Source organism: Gopherus flavomarginatus, chromosome 7 (genome assembly GCF_025201925.1).
Source record: "Gopherus flavomarginatus isolate rGopFla2 chromosome 7, rGopFla2.mat.asm, whole genome shotgun sequence".
Lineage (NCBI taxonomy): Eukaryota > Metazoa > Chordata > Testudines > Testudinidae > Gopherus > Gopherus flavomarginatus.
Genome location: NC_066623.1, coordinates 54,824,700 through 54,838,675, shown reverse-complemented (window position 1 = coordinate 54,838,675; position 13,976 = coordinate 54,824,700). Strand labels below are relative to the sequence as shown.

At 51.5% G+C, this 13,976-nt stretch overlaps 2 protein-coding genes and 1 long non-coding RNA gene across 3 annotated transcripts in view; all 3 read left to right on the top strand.

Annotated features, from left to right (window-relative positions):
- Nucleotides 1-13,976, top strand: part of ADCY10 (adenylate cyclase 10) — a 78,407-nt gene that overhangs the window by 20,312 nt on the left and 44,119 nt on the right. Inside the window, exons 12-15 of the mRNA XM_050962977.1 lie at nucleotides 53-108; nucleotides 1,339-1,510; nucleotides 3,266-3,458; nucleotides 9,796-9,882. Coding sequence (XP_050818934.1) covers nucleotides 53-108; nucleotides 1,339-1,510; nucleotides 3,266-3,458; nucleotides 9,796-9,882 — 508 coding nt within the window. The remainder of the gene's footprint in view (nucleotides 1-52; nucleotides 109-1,338; nucleotides 1,511-3,265; nucleotides 3,459-9,795; nucleotides 9,883-13,976) is intronic.
- Nucleotides 3,903-6,686, top strand: LOC127055919 (uncharacterized). Its single transcript, XR_007775660.1, has 3 exons — nucleotides 3,903-4,464; nucleotides 5,701-5,753; nucleotides 6,360-6,686. It is a non-coding gene; the product is annotated as an uncharacterized LOC127055919 (long non-coding RNA).
- On the top strand, nucleotides 10,254-13,384 carry LOC127055866 (uncharacterized). Its single transcript, XM_050963395.1, has 2 exons — nucleotides 10,254-11,541; nucleotides 12,570-13,384. The coding sequence occupies exons 1-2, from the start codon at nucleotides 10,875-10,877 to the stop codon at nucleotides 12,671-12,673; spliced, it is 771 nt and encodes a 256-aa protein (XP_050819352.1). The 5' UTR covers nucleotides 10,254-10,874; the 3' UTR covers nucleotides 12,674-13,384.

Sequence of the window (13,976 nt, the reverse complement as noted above, 5' to 3'; positions counted from 1 at the left end):
AGGAGTATTTTCACTCTTTAACTGCAGCTTTCCTTTCTCCTCCTCCTTGCAGAATGTTTGGCAAAGCGTATCTCACCAAGAAGAGGTCTGAGTATTACCCCTTACTGGGTAGGTGGACAGAGCTCTTCGGAACTCCAGTCGGTTTGTCATTAGGAACCTGTGGAGCAGTTGTTGCTGCTGGGAAGAGGATGCCCAAGGAAGAGATGGATATAGGGGGAAATGTCTGAGAGGGACCCGCTACTTGAGGATATTAAGTGAATGACCACTGGGATCATTCAGAAAAGTAAAGCTCTGAGATGTGGTCAGGATGCTCTTAAAGATACAGAGTCTTTACACTGAAGTTGTGGTGGCTGATCCTGCAGGTCTTATATGGTGCTATGGACTGCAGGATCTATGCATGGTCAGACAAGAGTATAGAATACATATTTGCAGTGTTGTTGTAGCCGTGTTGCTCCCAGGATAGGAGAGAGACAAGGTGGGTGACAGAATAGCTTGTATTAGACTAGTTCCTGTTGGTGGAAGAAACAAACTTTCCAGCAGAGGTGTTAACTGCCCACTTCATTTTAAGTGGTCTCATGCAACATGTGTGATCTCCTTATGCTTAACCATCTGTATGTAGCTGTGACGCTCTGGTTACCTTCCCCAGACCTGAAGAGTAGCTCTGTGAGACTTGAAAGCTTGTCTCTTCCACTAGCCAAAGTTGATCCAATAAAGATATTCCTCATACTCACCACCTTGTCTCTAAGGAATACATGCACATTCTTACCCCTCATATCGACTCCCTTTGTGTCTTTGATTAGCATCTTTTCACTTTACTGACAAATGGGGTTGAAACAAAATGCTAGATTCCAGCACCCCAATACCGGCTGAGCCCCACCTCATCTCTAAGCTTTAATCCTGTTGCCCTGTAGGAGCTGATGAATCTCCTGGTTGGCAGGCTGCTAAGGAGATATGTAAATTATACTTCCCTGTGCCAGCTCCAGGGAATGTAGCTCAGGGTCTATAAAGGAGACTGGATACACATCTGAAGAATGACACTGGCTATTGGAATAAACAAGGGGTTGTGTGAGGATACGAATAATGTAGTCACACTTCTTTGTGTGTGTGGGGGGAGGGTAGCAGCGGTGTGCTGGAATCTGGACAGTCGGGCTTGGGAATATGCTAGAGAGGGGAGCTGCAATTATCAAAATGAGTGGGGAGAAAGGGAGAGATAAGGATTGCAGCAGAGGTGGAAATGAACCAGTGACTTGTGTATGCATTTCCAATATGGGTGGAAACATGCTGCCACTGCTAAGCAAAGAGGGAAAGGGACATGCATTGGTCTTTGTTTTCTTAAAGTCACTCAATGTTTCTTAGGTCGGGAAAAAGAGCTTGAAATCTATGACATTTTACTGAAAGGATTTGTGGGGTCTACAGAAGGCCACGTCATAATGTATGAAGGCCTTATGGGGTATGGAAAGAGCCAGTTACTTGCTGAAATTGCCTACTTAGGCCATGAAGCTGGCCACAGGTAAGTGCCTTTAACTTCGCTTTGATACACCTGACCCTCTGTGCTACACACACCTCTGCCCCTGCATCGTGATCCTGAGCTGCAACATTCCTACAGGAATTCCTGCAATAATGCCAAATGCTATGGAGGCTTTGTGAGACTGGCACAGACTGAGATGGCCAAATGCCTGTCTAATTGGCTAAAAACTGACCTCTAATGGCTTAAATGAGCCCTGCATGGGGGAGAGGAGCTTTTAGTAACTTCCTCCTTTAGTATAACTATTATTTCACATACAGGAATAGCCAGAAGTCACAGGGGCGATGAAACAACCAGTGGTCCAATTGTATCTATCAATGCTAGCCTACTGCTCTAATTCCTCATTTAATAAATGAGGCAATCTGAAAGATTCACTTAAGGTTGGACGGGTCCTTTCATGATTCAAAGGATTAACCTCACCTGCTCTTTGACTGACTGTGGCTTCTTGTCCAGTTGATTTGTTGAGCTATCCACCTCCCATGAATCAGGAGGCATAGCCGTCCATCTGTTTTCTGTCAACACATAGGACGTGTGATTTCTGGGAACCTCAAAACTAGCAGGGCATAAAAACGCATCAAAAAGAGATGCGACTGGCTATTTGTCCCATGCATCCTATGAAAGATTCCTTGGTTGTGGCTATCATGACACAGATCAAGTCAGATTCATGTTTCAGTGCTATTTGACTGAGATGCTAAATAGGAAACATGTCTAGCAAGACAGTGTATATGGGAGAGCTGCTAAAAAAAAAAATTGGGAGGGCATTCTGCAAATTTGTTTTATTAATTCTCCACTTATTTTTCCCCCCTTTAATTTGAAAACTCAAAATTTGAAGTATTTTGATCAGCTCAAAACTTGGTTGAAAGCTGGGGAAAGATTTCCATGAAAATTGTCAATATTAAAAAAAAAAGTCCTTTTTACTTTTACATTAAAAATGTTGAAATTTCAAAATTCAAAAGGTTTTGATCAGCTTTTCATGGGCTAATGCAACTTTTGAACTGTGGATAAAAGCTCATAAGTGTGCTGGGTTTTTTTCCCCAAGAGAAATGGCCAGACTTTAAAAATGTCATTAGTGAAGGGCTGGGAGATAGCCCATCACTAAGAAAAGGCATTTTTGGATGCATGCGATATGGCAATGAGAGCAGCTCTAATGGGATGGATGCTCACGGATATGTCTGTTTGCAAGTCTTTCAATGCAGGATGACTTTAGAGTCCAGGGGAATGCATGGAACTGAACTGAAAGCAGCCAGGTGCTTTTGACAAGGCTGTGCTCTCCAGAAGACAATAAACAGATTGATCAGTCTGGACTCTGACAGTAACCCAAAGGGGTATGGTTAGAAAAGGTGGTTGGAGATCAGTTCAGGGCTGTTCATCTTTTGTGTTCCTCAAAGAAAAGTGAAAAATGGAGAGGCTGAGCTCTGGGGTTAGGTTGTTTTGCACCAGCCACGGAGGAAACAGAGACCAGGAGACATTGCTCAAATCCTTTGCTGATCCTCAGCCATTTATCCATACAAAAAATCAGGTGCTGAAATGTCTTGTAGTTGTCTTGGAGGTCGATCACAAAGGGCTGAAGAACCCTAGTTCCATTATTTCTCCTTCATTTGGAAACTTTTTCTATGTGTCTAGATGTCCATATGGTAAGTGGTAGGTTTGTGTTTCTGTAATTCTTTCTCAGAATGTGCTGGCTCTTCCTGACTCCCCATTAGAACTTCCTTATAATTTCTCTTCATTTTAACCATGCAGGGTTGTTGCTATGGAGCTGACAAAGGTAAATGTGCAGCAGAATTTTTTTGCCATCCGGACACTCATGGCCATGTTTCTGGGGATTGATGCCTGTAAATCTTATGATGCAAGACAGCACATCCTCCAAGGCAAACTCGGAGGTGTGGTAGAAGAGACCTACTACTGCCTCCTGAATAACATCTTTCTTGTTAAGGTAATGGAGAAAGCCCTCACTCTCTGGGGGAAAAGCCTGTCTGTGGAATTGGGTTCTGTTATTTACCTTGCTTCACACCAATTCAGCATCTCAGCATTTTTTATTCTTACCCTGAAATCGCACACTGGCTCAAAGGTGTGAATTCTCATGAAATTCAACACAGTTGTTATAATTGGGCTATACAGGGTGCTGGGAATGGCTGCAGAAATGTTTGCTCCTAGATTTGCATGGAAGAGTTAGTGGCATCATGCTGTAGATCTGATGCCATCCACTTCACCTGTCCCACTTCCTCACTCTTATTCTGGGATTGCCCTTCTTGCAGTCATGAGGCTGACCTATTTGGTGAGCCTGAATCCTAGTCTGCGCACACACCCTGGACTTTGTTCCTATACATTCAAAAGGATATTCACAGACCGTTAGCCATCTGCAGCTACATAGGAGTGTATCTATTGGGTGTCTGGGAAGTGGGTGGGCGAAGCCCACCCACTGCTAAAGGATCCCCCTCCAGCCTAAGGGGAGGACCCACAGGACCACAGAACCCACTGAGTTCGGGGGACAACTAATAAAAGAACAGGGACAGGAGTGAGGTCAAAGGGCCATAAGAAGGGAACCTGACGGGGACACCGAGCAGAGAACCCCGGACAGCGCCCACTGCTCCTCGAAGGCGTCAAGGGAGCCAGTGGACGCCGCCCAGAGGAACTCCGCCCGGATGCATGATCGGACCATGGAGCAGAAACAAGCCCCACAGTCACCGGAGTCTCCATCGGCCAACCTCCCCTCCCTGGTCGCGTGGATGGCCTTTTTAGCCAGGGCGAGGAGGAGGTTGACCAGGAGGTCCCGGGACTTCGTGGGGCCACGGATAGGGAGTGCGTAGAGAAGGAGGTGAGGGGAGAAGTGCAACCAGAAACGTAAGAGGATGGCAATGAGGAGCCGGTGTAGGGGCTGCAACCTAGCGCACTCTAAGTAAACATGCGCCAGGGTCTCCCTCACGCCGCAGAAGGGGCAGGTGTCCGGGACAGGGGTAAACAGCGCCAAGTACATGCCCGTGCTTACATAGGAGTGTATCTATTGGGTGCCTGGGAAGTGGGTGGGTGAAGCCCGCCCACTGCTAAAGGATCCTCCCCCAGCCTAAGGGGAGGAACCACAGGACCACAGAACCCACTGAGTTCGGGGGACAACTAATAAAAGAACAGGGACAGGAGTGAGGTCAAAGGGTCAGAAGGAGGGAACCTGACGGGGACACCGAGCAGAGAACCCCGGACAGCGCCCACTGCTCCTCGAAGGCGTCAAGGGAGCCAGTGGACGCCGCCCAGAGGAACTCCGCCCGGATGAGTGAACGGACCATAGATCGGAAACAAGCCCCACAGTCGCCGGGGTCTCCATTGGCCAACCTCCTCTCTCTGGTCGCGTGGATGGCCTTTTTTACCAGGGCGAGGAGGAGGTTGACCAGGAGGTCCCGGGACTTTGTGGGGCCACGGATAGGGAGTGCGTAGAGAAGGAGGTGAGGGGAAAAGTGCAACCAGAAACATAAGAGGATGGCAATGAGGAGCCGGTGTAGGGGCTGCAACCTGGCGCACTCTAAGTAAACGTGCGCCAGGGTCTCCCTCGCGCCGCAGAAGGGGCAAGTGTCCGGGACGGGTAAACTGCGCCAAGTACACGCCCGTGCTTACATAGGAGTGTATCTATTGGGTGTCTGGGAAGTGGGCGGGTGAAGCCCGCCCACTGCTAAAGGATCCTCCCCCAGCCTAAGGGGAGGAACCACAGGGCCACAGAACCCACTGAGTTCGGGGGACAACTAATAAAAGAACAGGGACAGGAGTGAGGTCAAAGGGTCAGAAGGAGGGAACCTGACGGGGACACCGAGCAGAGAACCCCGGACAGCGCCCACTGCTCCTCGAAGGCGTCAAGGGAGCCAGTGGACGCCGCCCAGAGGAACTCCGCCCGGATGCGTGAACGGACCATGGATCGGAAACAAGCCCCACAGTCGCCGGGGTCTCCATCGGCCAACCTCCTCTCTCTGGTCGCGTGGATGGCCTTTTTTGCCAGGGCAAGGAGGAAGTTGACCAGGAGGTCCCGGGACTTCGTGGGGCCACGGATAGGGAGTGCGTAGAGAAGGAGGTGAGGGGAAAAGTGCAACCAGAAACGTAAAAGGATGTTAATGAGGAGCCGGTGTAGGGGCTGCAACCGGGCGCACTCTAAGTAAATGTGCGCCAGGGTCTCCCTCAAGCCACAGAAGGGGCAGGTGTCCGGGACAGGGGTAAACCGCGCCAAGTACACGCCCGTGCTTACATAGGAGTGTATCTATTGGGTGTCTGGGAAGTGGGCGGGCTTTGCTAAAGGATCCTCCCCCAGCCTAAGGGGAGGAACCACAGGGCCACAGAACCCACTGAGTTCGGGGGACAACTAATAAAAGAACAGGGACAGGAGTGAGGTCAAAGGGTCATAAGAAGGGAACCTGACGGGGACACCGAGCAGAGAACCCCGGACAGCGCCCACTGCTCCTCAAAGGCGTCAAGGGAGCCAGTGGACGCCGCCCAGAGGAACTCCGCCCGGATGCATGAACGGACCATGGATCGGAAACAAGCCCCACAGTCGCCGGGGTCTCCATCGGCCAACCTCCTCTCTCTGGTCGCGTGGATGGCCTTTTTTGCCAGGGCAAGGAGGAAGTTGACCAGGAGGTCCCGGGACTTCGTGGGGCCACGGATAGGGAGTGCGTAGAGAAGGAGGTGAGGGGAAAAGTGCAGCCAGAAACGTAAAAGGATGTTAATGAGGAGCCGGTGTAGGGGCTGCAACCGGGCGCACTCTAAGTAAATGTGCGCCAGGGTCTCCCTCAAGCCACAGAAGGGGCAGGTGTCCGGGACAGGGGTAAACCGCGCCAAGTACACGCCCGTGCTTACATAGGAGTGTACCTATTGGGTGTCTGGGAAGTGGGCGGGCAAAGCCCGCCCACTGCTAAAGGATCCTCCCCCAGCCTAAGGGGAGGAACCACAGGGCCACAGAACCCACTGAGTTCGGGGGACAACTAATAAAAGAACAGGGACAGGAGTGAGGTCAAAGGGTCATAAGAAGGGAACCTGACGGGGACACCGAGCAGAGAACCCCGGACAGCGCCCACTGCTCCTCGAAGGCGTCAAGGGAGCCAGTGGACGCCGCCCAGAGGAACTCCGCCCGGATGCGTGAACGGACCATGGATCGGAAACAAGCCCCACAGTCGCCGGGGTCTCCATCGGCCAACCTCCTCTCTCTGGTCGCTTGGATGGCCTTTTTTGCCAGGGCAAGGAGGAAGTTGACCAGGAGGTCCCGGGACTTCGTGGGGCCACGGATAGGGAGTGCGTAGAGAAGGAGGTGAGGGGAAAAGTGCAGCCAGAAACGTAAAAGGATGTTAATGAGGAGCCGGTGTAGGGGCTGCAACCGGGCGCACTCTAAGTAAATGTGCGCCAGGGTCTCCCTCAAGCCACAGAAGGGGCAGGTGTCCGGGACAGGGGTAAACCGCGCCAAGTACACGCCCGTGCTTACATAGGAGTGTATCTATTGGGTGTCTGGGAAGTGGGCGGGCGAAGCCTGCCCACTGCTAAAGGATCCCCCCTCAGCCTAAAGGGAGGACCCACAGGACCACAGAACCCACTGAGTTCGGGGGACAACTAATAAAAGAACAGGGACAGGAGTGAGGTCAAAGGGTCATAAGAAGGGAACCTGACGGGGACACCGAGCAGAGAACCCCGGACAGCGCCCACTGCTCCTCGAAGGCGTCAAGGGAGCCAGTGGACGCCGCCCAGAGGAACTCCGCCCGGATGCGTGAACGGACCATGGATCGGAAACAAGCCCCACAGTCGCCGGGGTCTCCATCGGCCAACCTCCTCTCTCTGGTCGCGTGGATGGCCTTTTTTGCCAGGGCAAGGAGGAAGTTGACCAGGAGGTCCCGGGACTTCGTGGGGCCACGGATAGGGAGTGCGTAGAGAAGGAGGTGAGGGGAAAAGTGCAACCAGAAACGTAAAAGGATGTTAATGAGGAGCCGGTGTAGGGGCTGCAACCGGGCGCACTCTAAGTAAATGTGCGCCAGGGTCTCCCTCAAGCCACAGAAGGGGCAGGTGTCCGGGACAGGGGTAAACCGCGCCAAGTACACGCCCGTGCTTACATAGGAGTGTATCTATTGGGTGTCTGGGAAGTGGGCGGGCAAAGCCCGCCCACTGCTAAAGGATCCTCCCCCAGCCTAAGGGGAGGAACCACAGGGCCACAGAACCCACTGAGTTCGGGGGACAACTAATAAAAGAACAGGGACAGGAGTGAGGTCAAAGGGTCATAAGAAGGGAACCTGACGGGGACACCGAGCAGAGAACCCCGGACAGCGCCCACTGCTCCTCAAAGGCGTCAAGGGAGCCAGTGGACGCCGCCCAGAGGAACTCCGCCCGGATGCGTGAACGGACCATGGATCGGAAACAAGCCCCACAGTCGCCGGGGTCTCCATCGGCCAACCTCCTCTCTCTGGTCGCGTGGATGGCCTTTTTTGCCAGGGCAAGGAGGAAGTTGACCAGGAGGTCCCGGGACTTCGTGGGGCCACGGATAGGGAGTGCGTAGAGAAGGAGGTGAGGGGAAAAGTGCAGCCAGAAACGTAAAAGGATGTTAATGAGGAGCCGGTGTAGGGGCTGCAACCGGGCGCACTCTAAGTAAATGTGCGCCAGGGTCTCCCTCAAGCCACAGAAGGGGCAGGTGTCCGGGACAGGGGTAAACCGCGCCAAGTACACGCCCGTGCTTACATAGGAGTGTAGCAGGGTGGTTACGCTGCTCCTGCCGTGAAGGGCTTAAAACAGCCATGAGGGAAGGTTGTAGCTGGGGGCTGCTAAACTGGACTGATTGGGAAGTGGCTGCAGCTGGGCCACGCCCCAGTCAGGCCACAGCTGCTCTGTATAAAGAGGCTGAGAGCCAGGAGCTCAGAAGTCTTCCTCTGCCTGTAGAGGGGGAAGGGCCTGGCTGCAGGGAGCTAGAGACAGGGTACCTGAGTGAAGTGGAGCTGGGGAGCTCCAACCTGGAAAGCCCCAGGCTGTGGCCTAGCAGAAGGCAACAGGTACTGGGGGTTGCAAAGGACAGCCCAGGGGTAGGCAAAGGCAGCAGATCCAAACCCAACCTTGCCAGTGATGAGTAGACTGATACTGCAGTCTGCCCCAGGGTGTAGGGCTAGATGATGACAGGCAGTTGCCTGATACTGAGGCGAGGTGGGGATAGTGGGTGGGGGCTCCCTGGGGAGGGGAGACCCTGAGAGAAAGGGGTTACTGCCAGGGGAGGGACATGGGAGCCAGAGGACAGGCGGATCACCTGGAGCTGGAATGAGCTAATTCCCAGAACAGACCAGCAGGAGGTGCCGCAGCGGTGAGTCCGCATGTCTACAAGGAGGAAGGGAAGCAATTCCACACAGACTTGTGAGATTGCAAGAAATAGCCCTTACTCATCCCAGGAACAACTTTGAAGGTGGAAGTTGGGGGTTCAGATGGGAGCTTAGGGCACTTACAGAGCAGTTAAGAGAATGGGTGGATACTGAGCAGGAGTGGAGAAAAGTTGAATGTGGAGGGAAAGATTCACCCTGGTAGCTGCACTGGTTGCCATAAAAGTAAATGAGGGAGTTCGTTTCTTGTTCTCTACACTTTAAAGATTTGCTTTTGCTGCCTGTCGCTGCACAGTATGGAAACATCAAATTTCGAAAGAGGCCTAATGGGAAAAAGGTGTCATGGAGGGTGAGGTTTCAAAAATGGAAACTGGGTGAAATGTGCAGGGTTGGCAGCCCTGGAGAATGAAACCCTTCTCCTTATCCACAGAATTCCCATACTGGTGGAGTGAGCCTGCTGTGTACACACAACTTCCCACCTCTGCTCTGAAAGGACCACCTCTCTGAGTGAGAGGGCAGTTCAGCTATCACAGCCCCTCCAGTTCTTAGCCTGTCCACTGTCAGTCAGCCAGACTCAACTGAATCACAAGGGAAGGCAATACACCTATTGACTTCAGTGGGGCCAGGATTTCACCCATAGTTCCTCTGCTGTAGGCACCCTCCTACCAAGAGCAGGTCTAAGATCAACAGTTTATTTCACATAGGTCACCAAAGACCTGTCAGATGGTAGTTTAATTGTTCAGCCGGAATTAGACAGAGGATCTAGAAGCAGAGGCCTTGGTATATTCACGTACACATGTCCTGGATGATGCAATCCCTGAGTGGAAAGGAAAGACACTGAGATGAACATGTGTGTTTCACTAGGCTGGACATTTCAATCAGGGCTTTTCCCATGAATGTGTATATCATGAACAGGAACGCTGCCTCTTCTGCTCACTGTTCTCATTTTTTTCTGACTAGTTCCCCATCTCTGCAGAGGTTTCCAAAATGGATAATGAAACAAGGACAGAGGAGATGGAACTATTTCTTGTGAAAATACTACAGAAGGTGAACCACTTTCTTTATTGTGAAATGGAGATAAATGATTCCCCAGACTGCACTGGACTCAGGGCCGGCTCCAGGCACCACCTTATCAAGCAGGTGCTTGGGGCGGCCACTCCAGAGAGGGGCGGCAGGTCCAGGTATTCGGCAGCAATTCGGTGGAGGGTCCCTCACTCCCGGTTGGAGCGAAGGACCTCCCGCTGAATTGCCGCAGATCGCGATCGTGACTTTTTTTTTTTTGCGCATGCGCTGCTTGGGGCGGCAAACCCCCTGGAGCTGGCCCTGACTGGACCTGCAGATTCTGCTAATGAGCAGTTGGTTAGCAGGCTGGGAATACGGTGTACCCCAGTCATTTTCCTTATGTCCTTATCCTCTATACCCCTCCTCAGTCCTAATTCCTGTTACCTGCACTCACTGTGTGATGTCTAAAGCTAGAGGGCAGGACTATGTCTTTCTGTATCACCGAGTGCACTTTCTGGTCCTTCTCAGATTCAGATTATGGGATGGATTCTCCATGAAACTGGCTCACGTTTTGTCTCAATGCTTGGATCTCCTTCCAAAATACACCGCCTATACCCCCAGAGTGGAAAAACTTAAATACCCCCTTTTCCAAAAGAGTTTAATCATTTTGGGTGACATTGCCCCGGTGTGCAGGGACACAGCCCTCTTACACGTGCATGAATGAAGTGGGATGAGCTGGCTGGAAGGAAAGCTCTGGACCTTGTCTCCTCCCTGGTCTACATTACGCGTTTATACTGAATTTAGCAGCGTTAAACTGATTTAACCCTGCACCCATCCACACAATGAAGCCCTTTATATCGATATAAAGGGCTCTTAAAACCGATTTCTGAACTCCTCCCCAACGAGGGGAGTAGCGCTGAAATCAGTATTGCCATGTCGGATTAGGGTTAGTGTGGCTGCAAATCGATGGTATTGGCCTCTGGGCGGTATCCCAGAGTGCACCATTGTGGCCGCACTGGAAAGCCATCTGAACTCAGATGCACTGGCCAGGTAGACAGGAAAAGCCCTGTGAACGTTTGAATTTCATTTCCTGTTTGGCCAGCGTGGAGAGCTCACCAGCACAGGTGACCACGCAGAGCTCATCAGCACAGGTAACAATGCAGTCTCCGGAGAATCGAAAAAGAGCTCCAGCATGGACTGCACGTGAGGTACTGGATCTGACTGCTGTATGGGGAGAGGATTCCGTGCTGACAGAACTCCGTTCCAAAAGACGAAATGAAAAAACATTTGAACAAATTTCCAAGGCCATGATGCAGAGAGGCCACACGAGGGACTCAGTACAGTGCTGTGTGAAAGTTAAGGAGCTCAGACAAGCCTTCCAGAAAACCAAAGAAGCAAACGGAAGGTCCGGGGCAGGGCTGAAAACATGCCCCTTCTACGCTGAGCTGCATGCAATTCTAGGGGGGTCTGCCACCACTACCCCACCCCTGTCCATGGATTCCAAGGTAGGGGTAATCTTAGCCATGCCTGAGGATTCTGCGGATGGGGAAGATGAGGAGGAGGAAGAGGAAGACGAGCTTGCAGAGAGCACACAGCACTCCATTCTCCCCAACAGCCAGGAGCTTTTTCTCACCCTGATGGAATTACCCTCCCAGCCCGCCCAAGCCACTAGCCCAGACAATGAAGCCATGGAAGGGACCTCTGGTGAGTGTACCTTTGTAAATATAAAACATGGTTTAAAAGCAAGCATTTTTTAATGATTAATTTGCCCTGAGGACTTGGGATGCATTCGCGACCAGTACAGTTATTGGAAAAGTCTGTTAACATGTCTGGGGATGGAGCGGAAATCCTCCAGGGACCTCTCCATGAAGCTCTTCTGGAGGTACTCCAAATGCCTTTGCAGAAGGTTTCTGGGCAGGGAAGCCTTATTCCGTCCTCCACAGTAGGACACTTGACCACGCCATGCATGTAGCAAGTAATCTGGTATCATTGCATGGCAAAGCCTACCTGCGTATGGTCCCGGTGTTTGCTGGCATTCAAGCAACATCCATTCTTTATCTCTCTGTGTTATCCTCAGGAGAGTGCTACCATTCATGGTAATCTGGTTGAAATTCAGGAATTTAATTAAGGGGACAGAGATGGCCATTCCTACTGGGCTGTTTACCTGTGGCTTAAAAGAAATAATTCCCTGCAGGTAGCCAAGCAGGGGGAAGGGGGGGGTGATTGGTGCTGAGCTTTTTTGCGTTTGGCTAGCAGGGATCTTCCCTGCTACCAGCCACGCGGTTGGGGGGAGGGGGGGAGCGGGGTGTTTAGCAGTGATCTTTCATGATACCAGCCACGCGGTGGGGGGAGGGGTAAAGCGATCATCCCAGAGAACTGGATGGGGGGTGGTTTCTGCTGCTGCACATTAATAGGAAAGAAGCAGCACTCAACAGGCTTTGCTTGCTATTTGAAAGAAGAGTGCTGAATATATGAAGGCTGCAGAAGCCGAAAGACAATGGCTTACCATGGCCGCATGCAAGCCGAATTCTGCTGCCCGGACCTGCGTCTGTGAGATCTCTAACACCAGAGCCGCAGGCACTCAATATTAAGATGCAAAATGTGACCTTGTAGTGAAATCACATGTGCTATGTAAGGTGAATAGTGTTGTTCACCGTGAAAGAGTATAACCATTGTTCTGTAAAATGTATCTTTTTAAATACTTCTCTCCCTTTTTTCCCTCCCTCATGCAGCTGCACATTTTTCAAGCCTCCCTACTCCGTCCCGAAGGCTATCTCAGATAAGGTGGTGGAAAAAAAGGCGCAAGACAAAATGTTCTCGGAAATCATGGAAGTGACCCGCAATGAAAGAGCTCATCTGAATGAATGGAAGGACGTGGTAACAAAGTACAGGAAAGATGCCAGTAACCGTGAGGACAGGAGGGACGAACGTGAGGACAGGAGGGATGCTCGAGATGAGAGGTGGCGACAGGAAGATCAGCGGTGGCGGGATGCAATGCTGGGGCTGCTGCGTGATCAAACTGACATGCTCTGGCGTATGGTGGAGCTTCAGGAATGGCAGCAGGATCTTAGAGTGCCACTGCAGCCCCTGTATAACCACCCTCCCTCCTCACCATGTTCCTTAGCCTCCTCACCCACCAGACGAGTAAGAACGCGTGGGGGGAGGCTCCATGCACCTGGTCACTCCACCCCAGTGGACAGCCCAACCAAAAAGCTGTCATGAAATTTTTTTAGTGGCCTTTTCCTTCCCTCCTATCCTCCTCCCAAACCCCACCCGGGCTACCTTGTCAGTTCTCTCCCTCTTTTTATAATTAATTAATAAAGAATACATGATTTTTAAATGAAAGTGACTTTATTTCCTTAGAAAGCAAGCTGTGTTCGAAGGGTGCGGGGGATGGCTTACAGGGAATGAGTCAATCAAGGGGTGGTGGGTTTTATCAAGGAGAAACAAACACAACAGTCACACTGTACCCTGGCCAGTGATGAAACTGGTTTTCAAAGCTTCTCTAATGCGCACCACTTCCTGGTGTGCTCTTCTAATCGCCCTGGTGTCTCACTGCGTGTAATCAGTGGCCAGGTGTTTTGCCTCAGCCTCCCACCCTGCCGTAAAGGTCTCCCCCTTACTCTCACAGAGATTGTGGAGCACACAGCAAGCAGCAATAACAATGAGGACATTGGTTTGGCTGAGGTCTGAGCGAGTCAGGAATGTGCACCAACGCGCCTTTAAACGGCCAAATGCACATTCTACCACCATTCTGCACTTGCTCAGCCTGTAGTTGAACAGCTCCTGACTACTGTCCAGGCTGCCTGTGTATGGCTTCATGAGCGATGACATCAAGGGGTAGGCTGGGTCCCCAGGATATCTACGGGCATTTCAACATCCCCAACTGTTATTTTCTGGTCTGGGAAGTAATTCCCTTGCTGCAGCCGTTTAAACAGAGTAGTGTTCCTGAAGACGCGAGCATTATGAACCCTTCCTGGCCATCCCACGTCGATGTTAGTGAAACGTCCCTTGTGATCCACCAGTGCTTGCATCACCATGGAAAAGTACCCCTTGCGGTTTATGTACTGGGTCCCCTGGTGCTCCGGTGCCAAGATAAGGATATGGATTCCCTCTATCACCCCACCACAGTTAGGGAA

What these genes read in the sequence shown, in the direction of transcription:
- LOC127055866 (XM_050963395.1), top strand. Translation starts at nt 10,875, where the DNA reads ATGCACTGGCCAGGTAGACAGGAAAAGCCCTGTGAACGTTTGAATTTC. An exon ending in AGCCATGGAAGGGACCTCTG is followed by an intron (nt 11,542 to 12,569) that starts GTGAGTGTACCT and finishes TCCCTCATGCAG; the next exon opens with CTGCACATTTTTCAAGCCTC.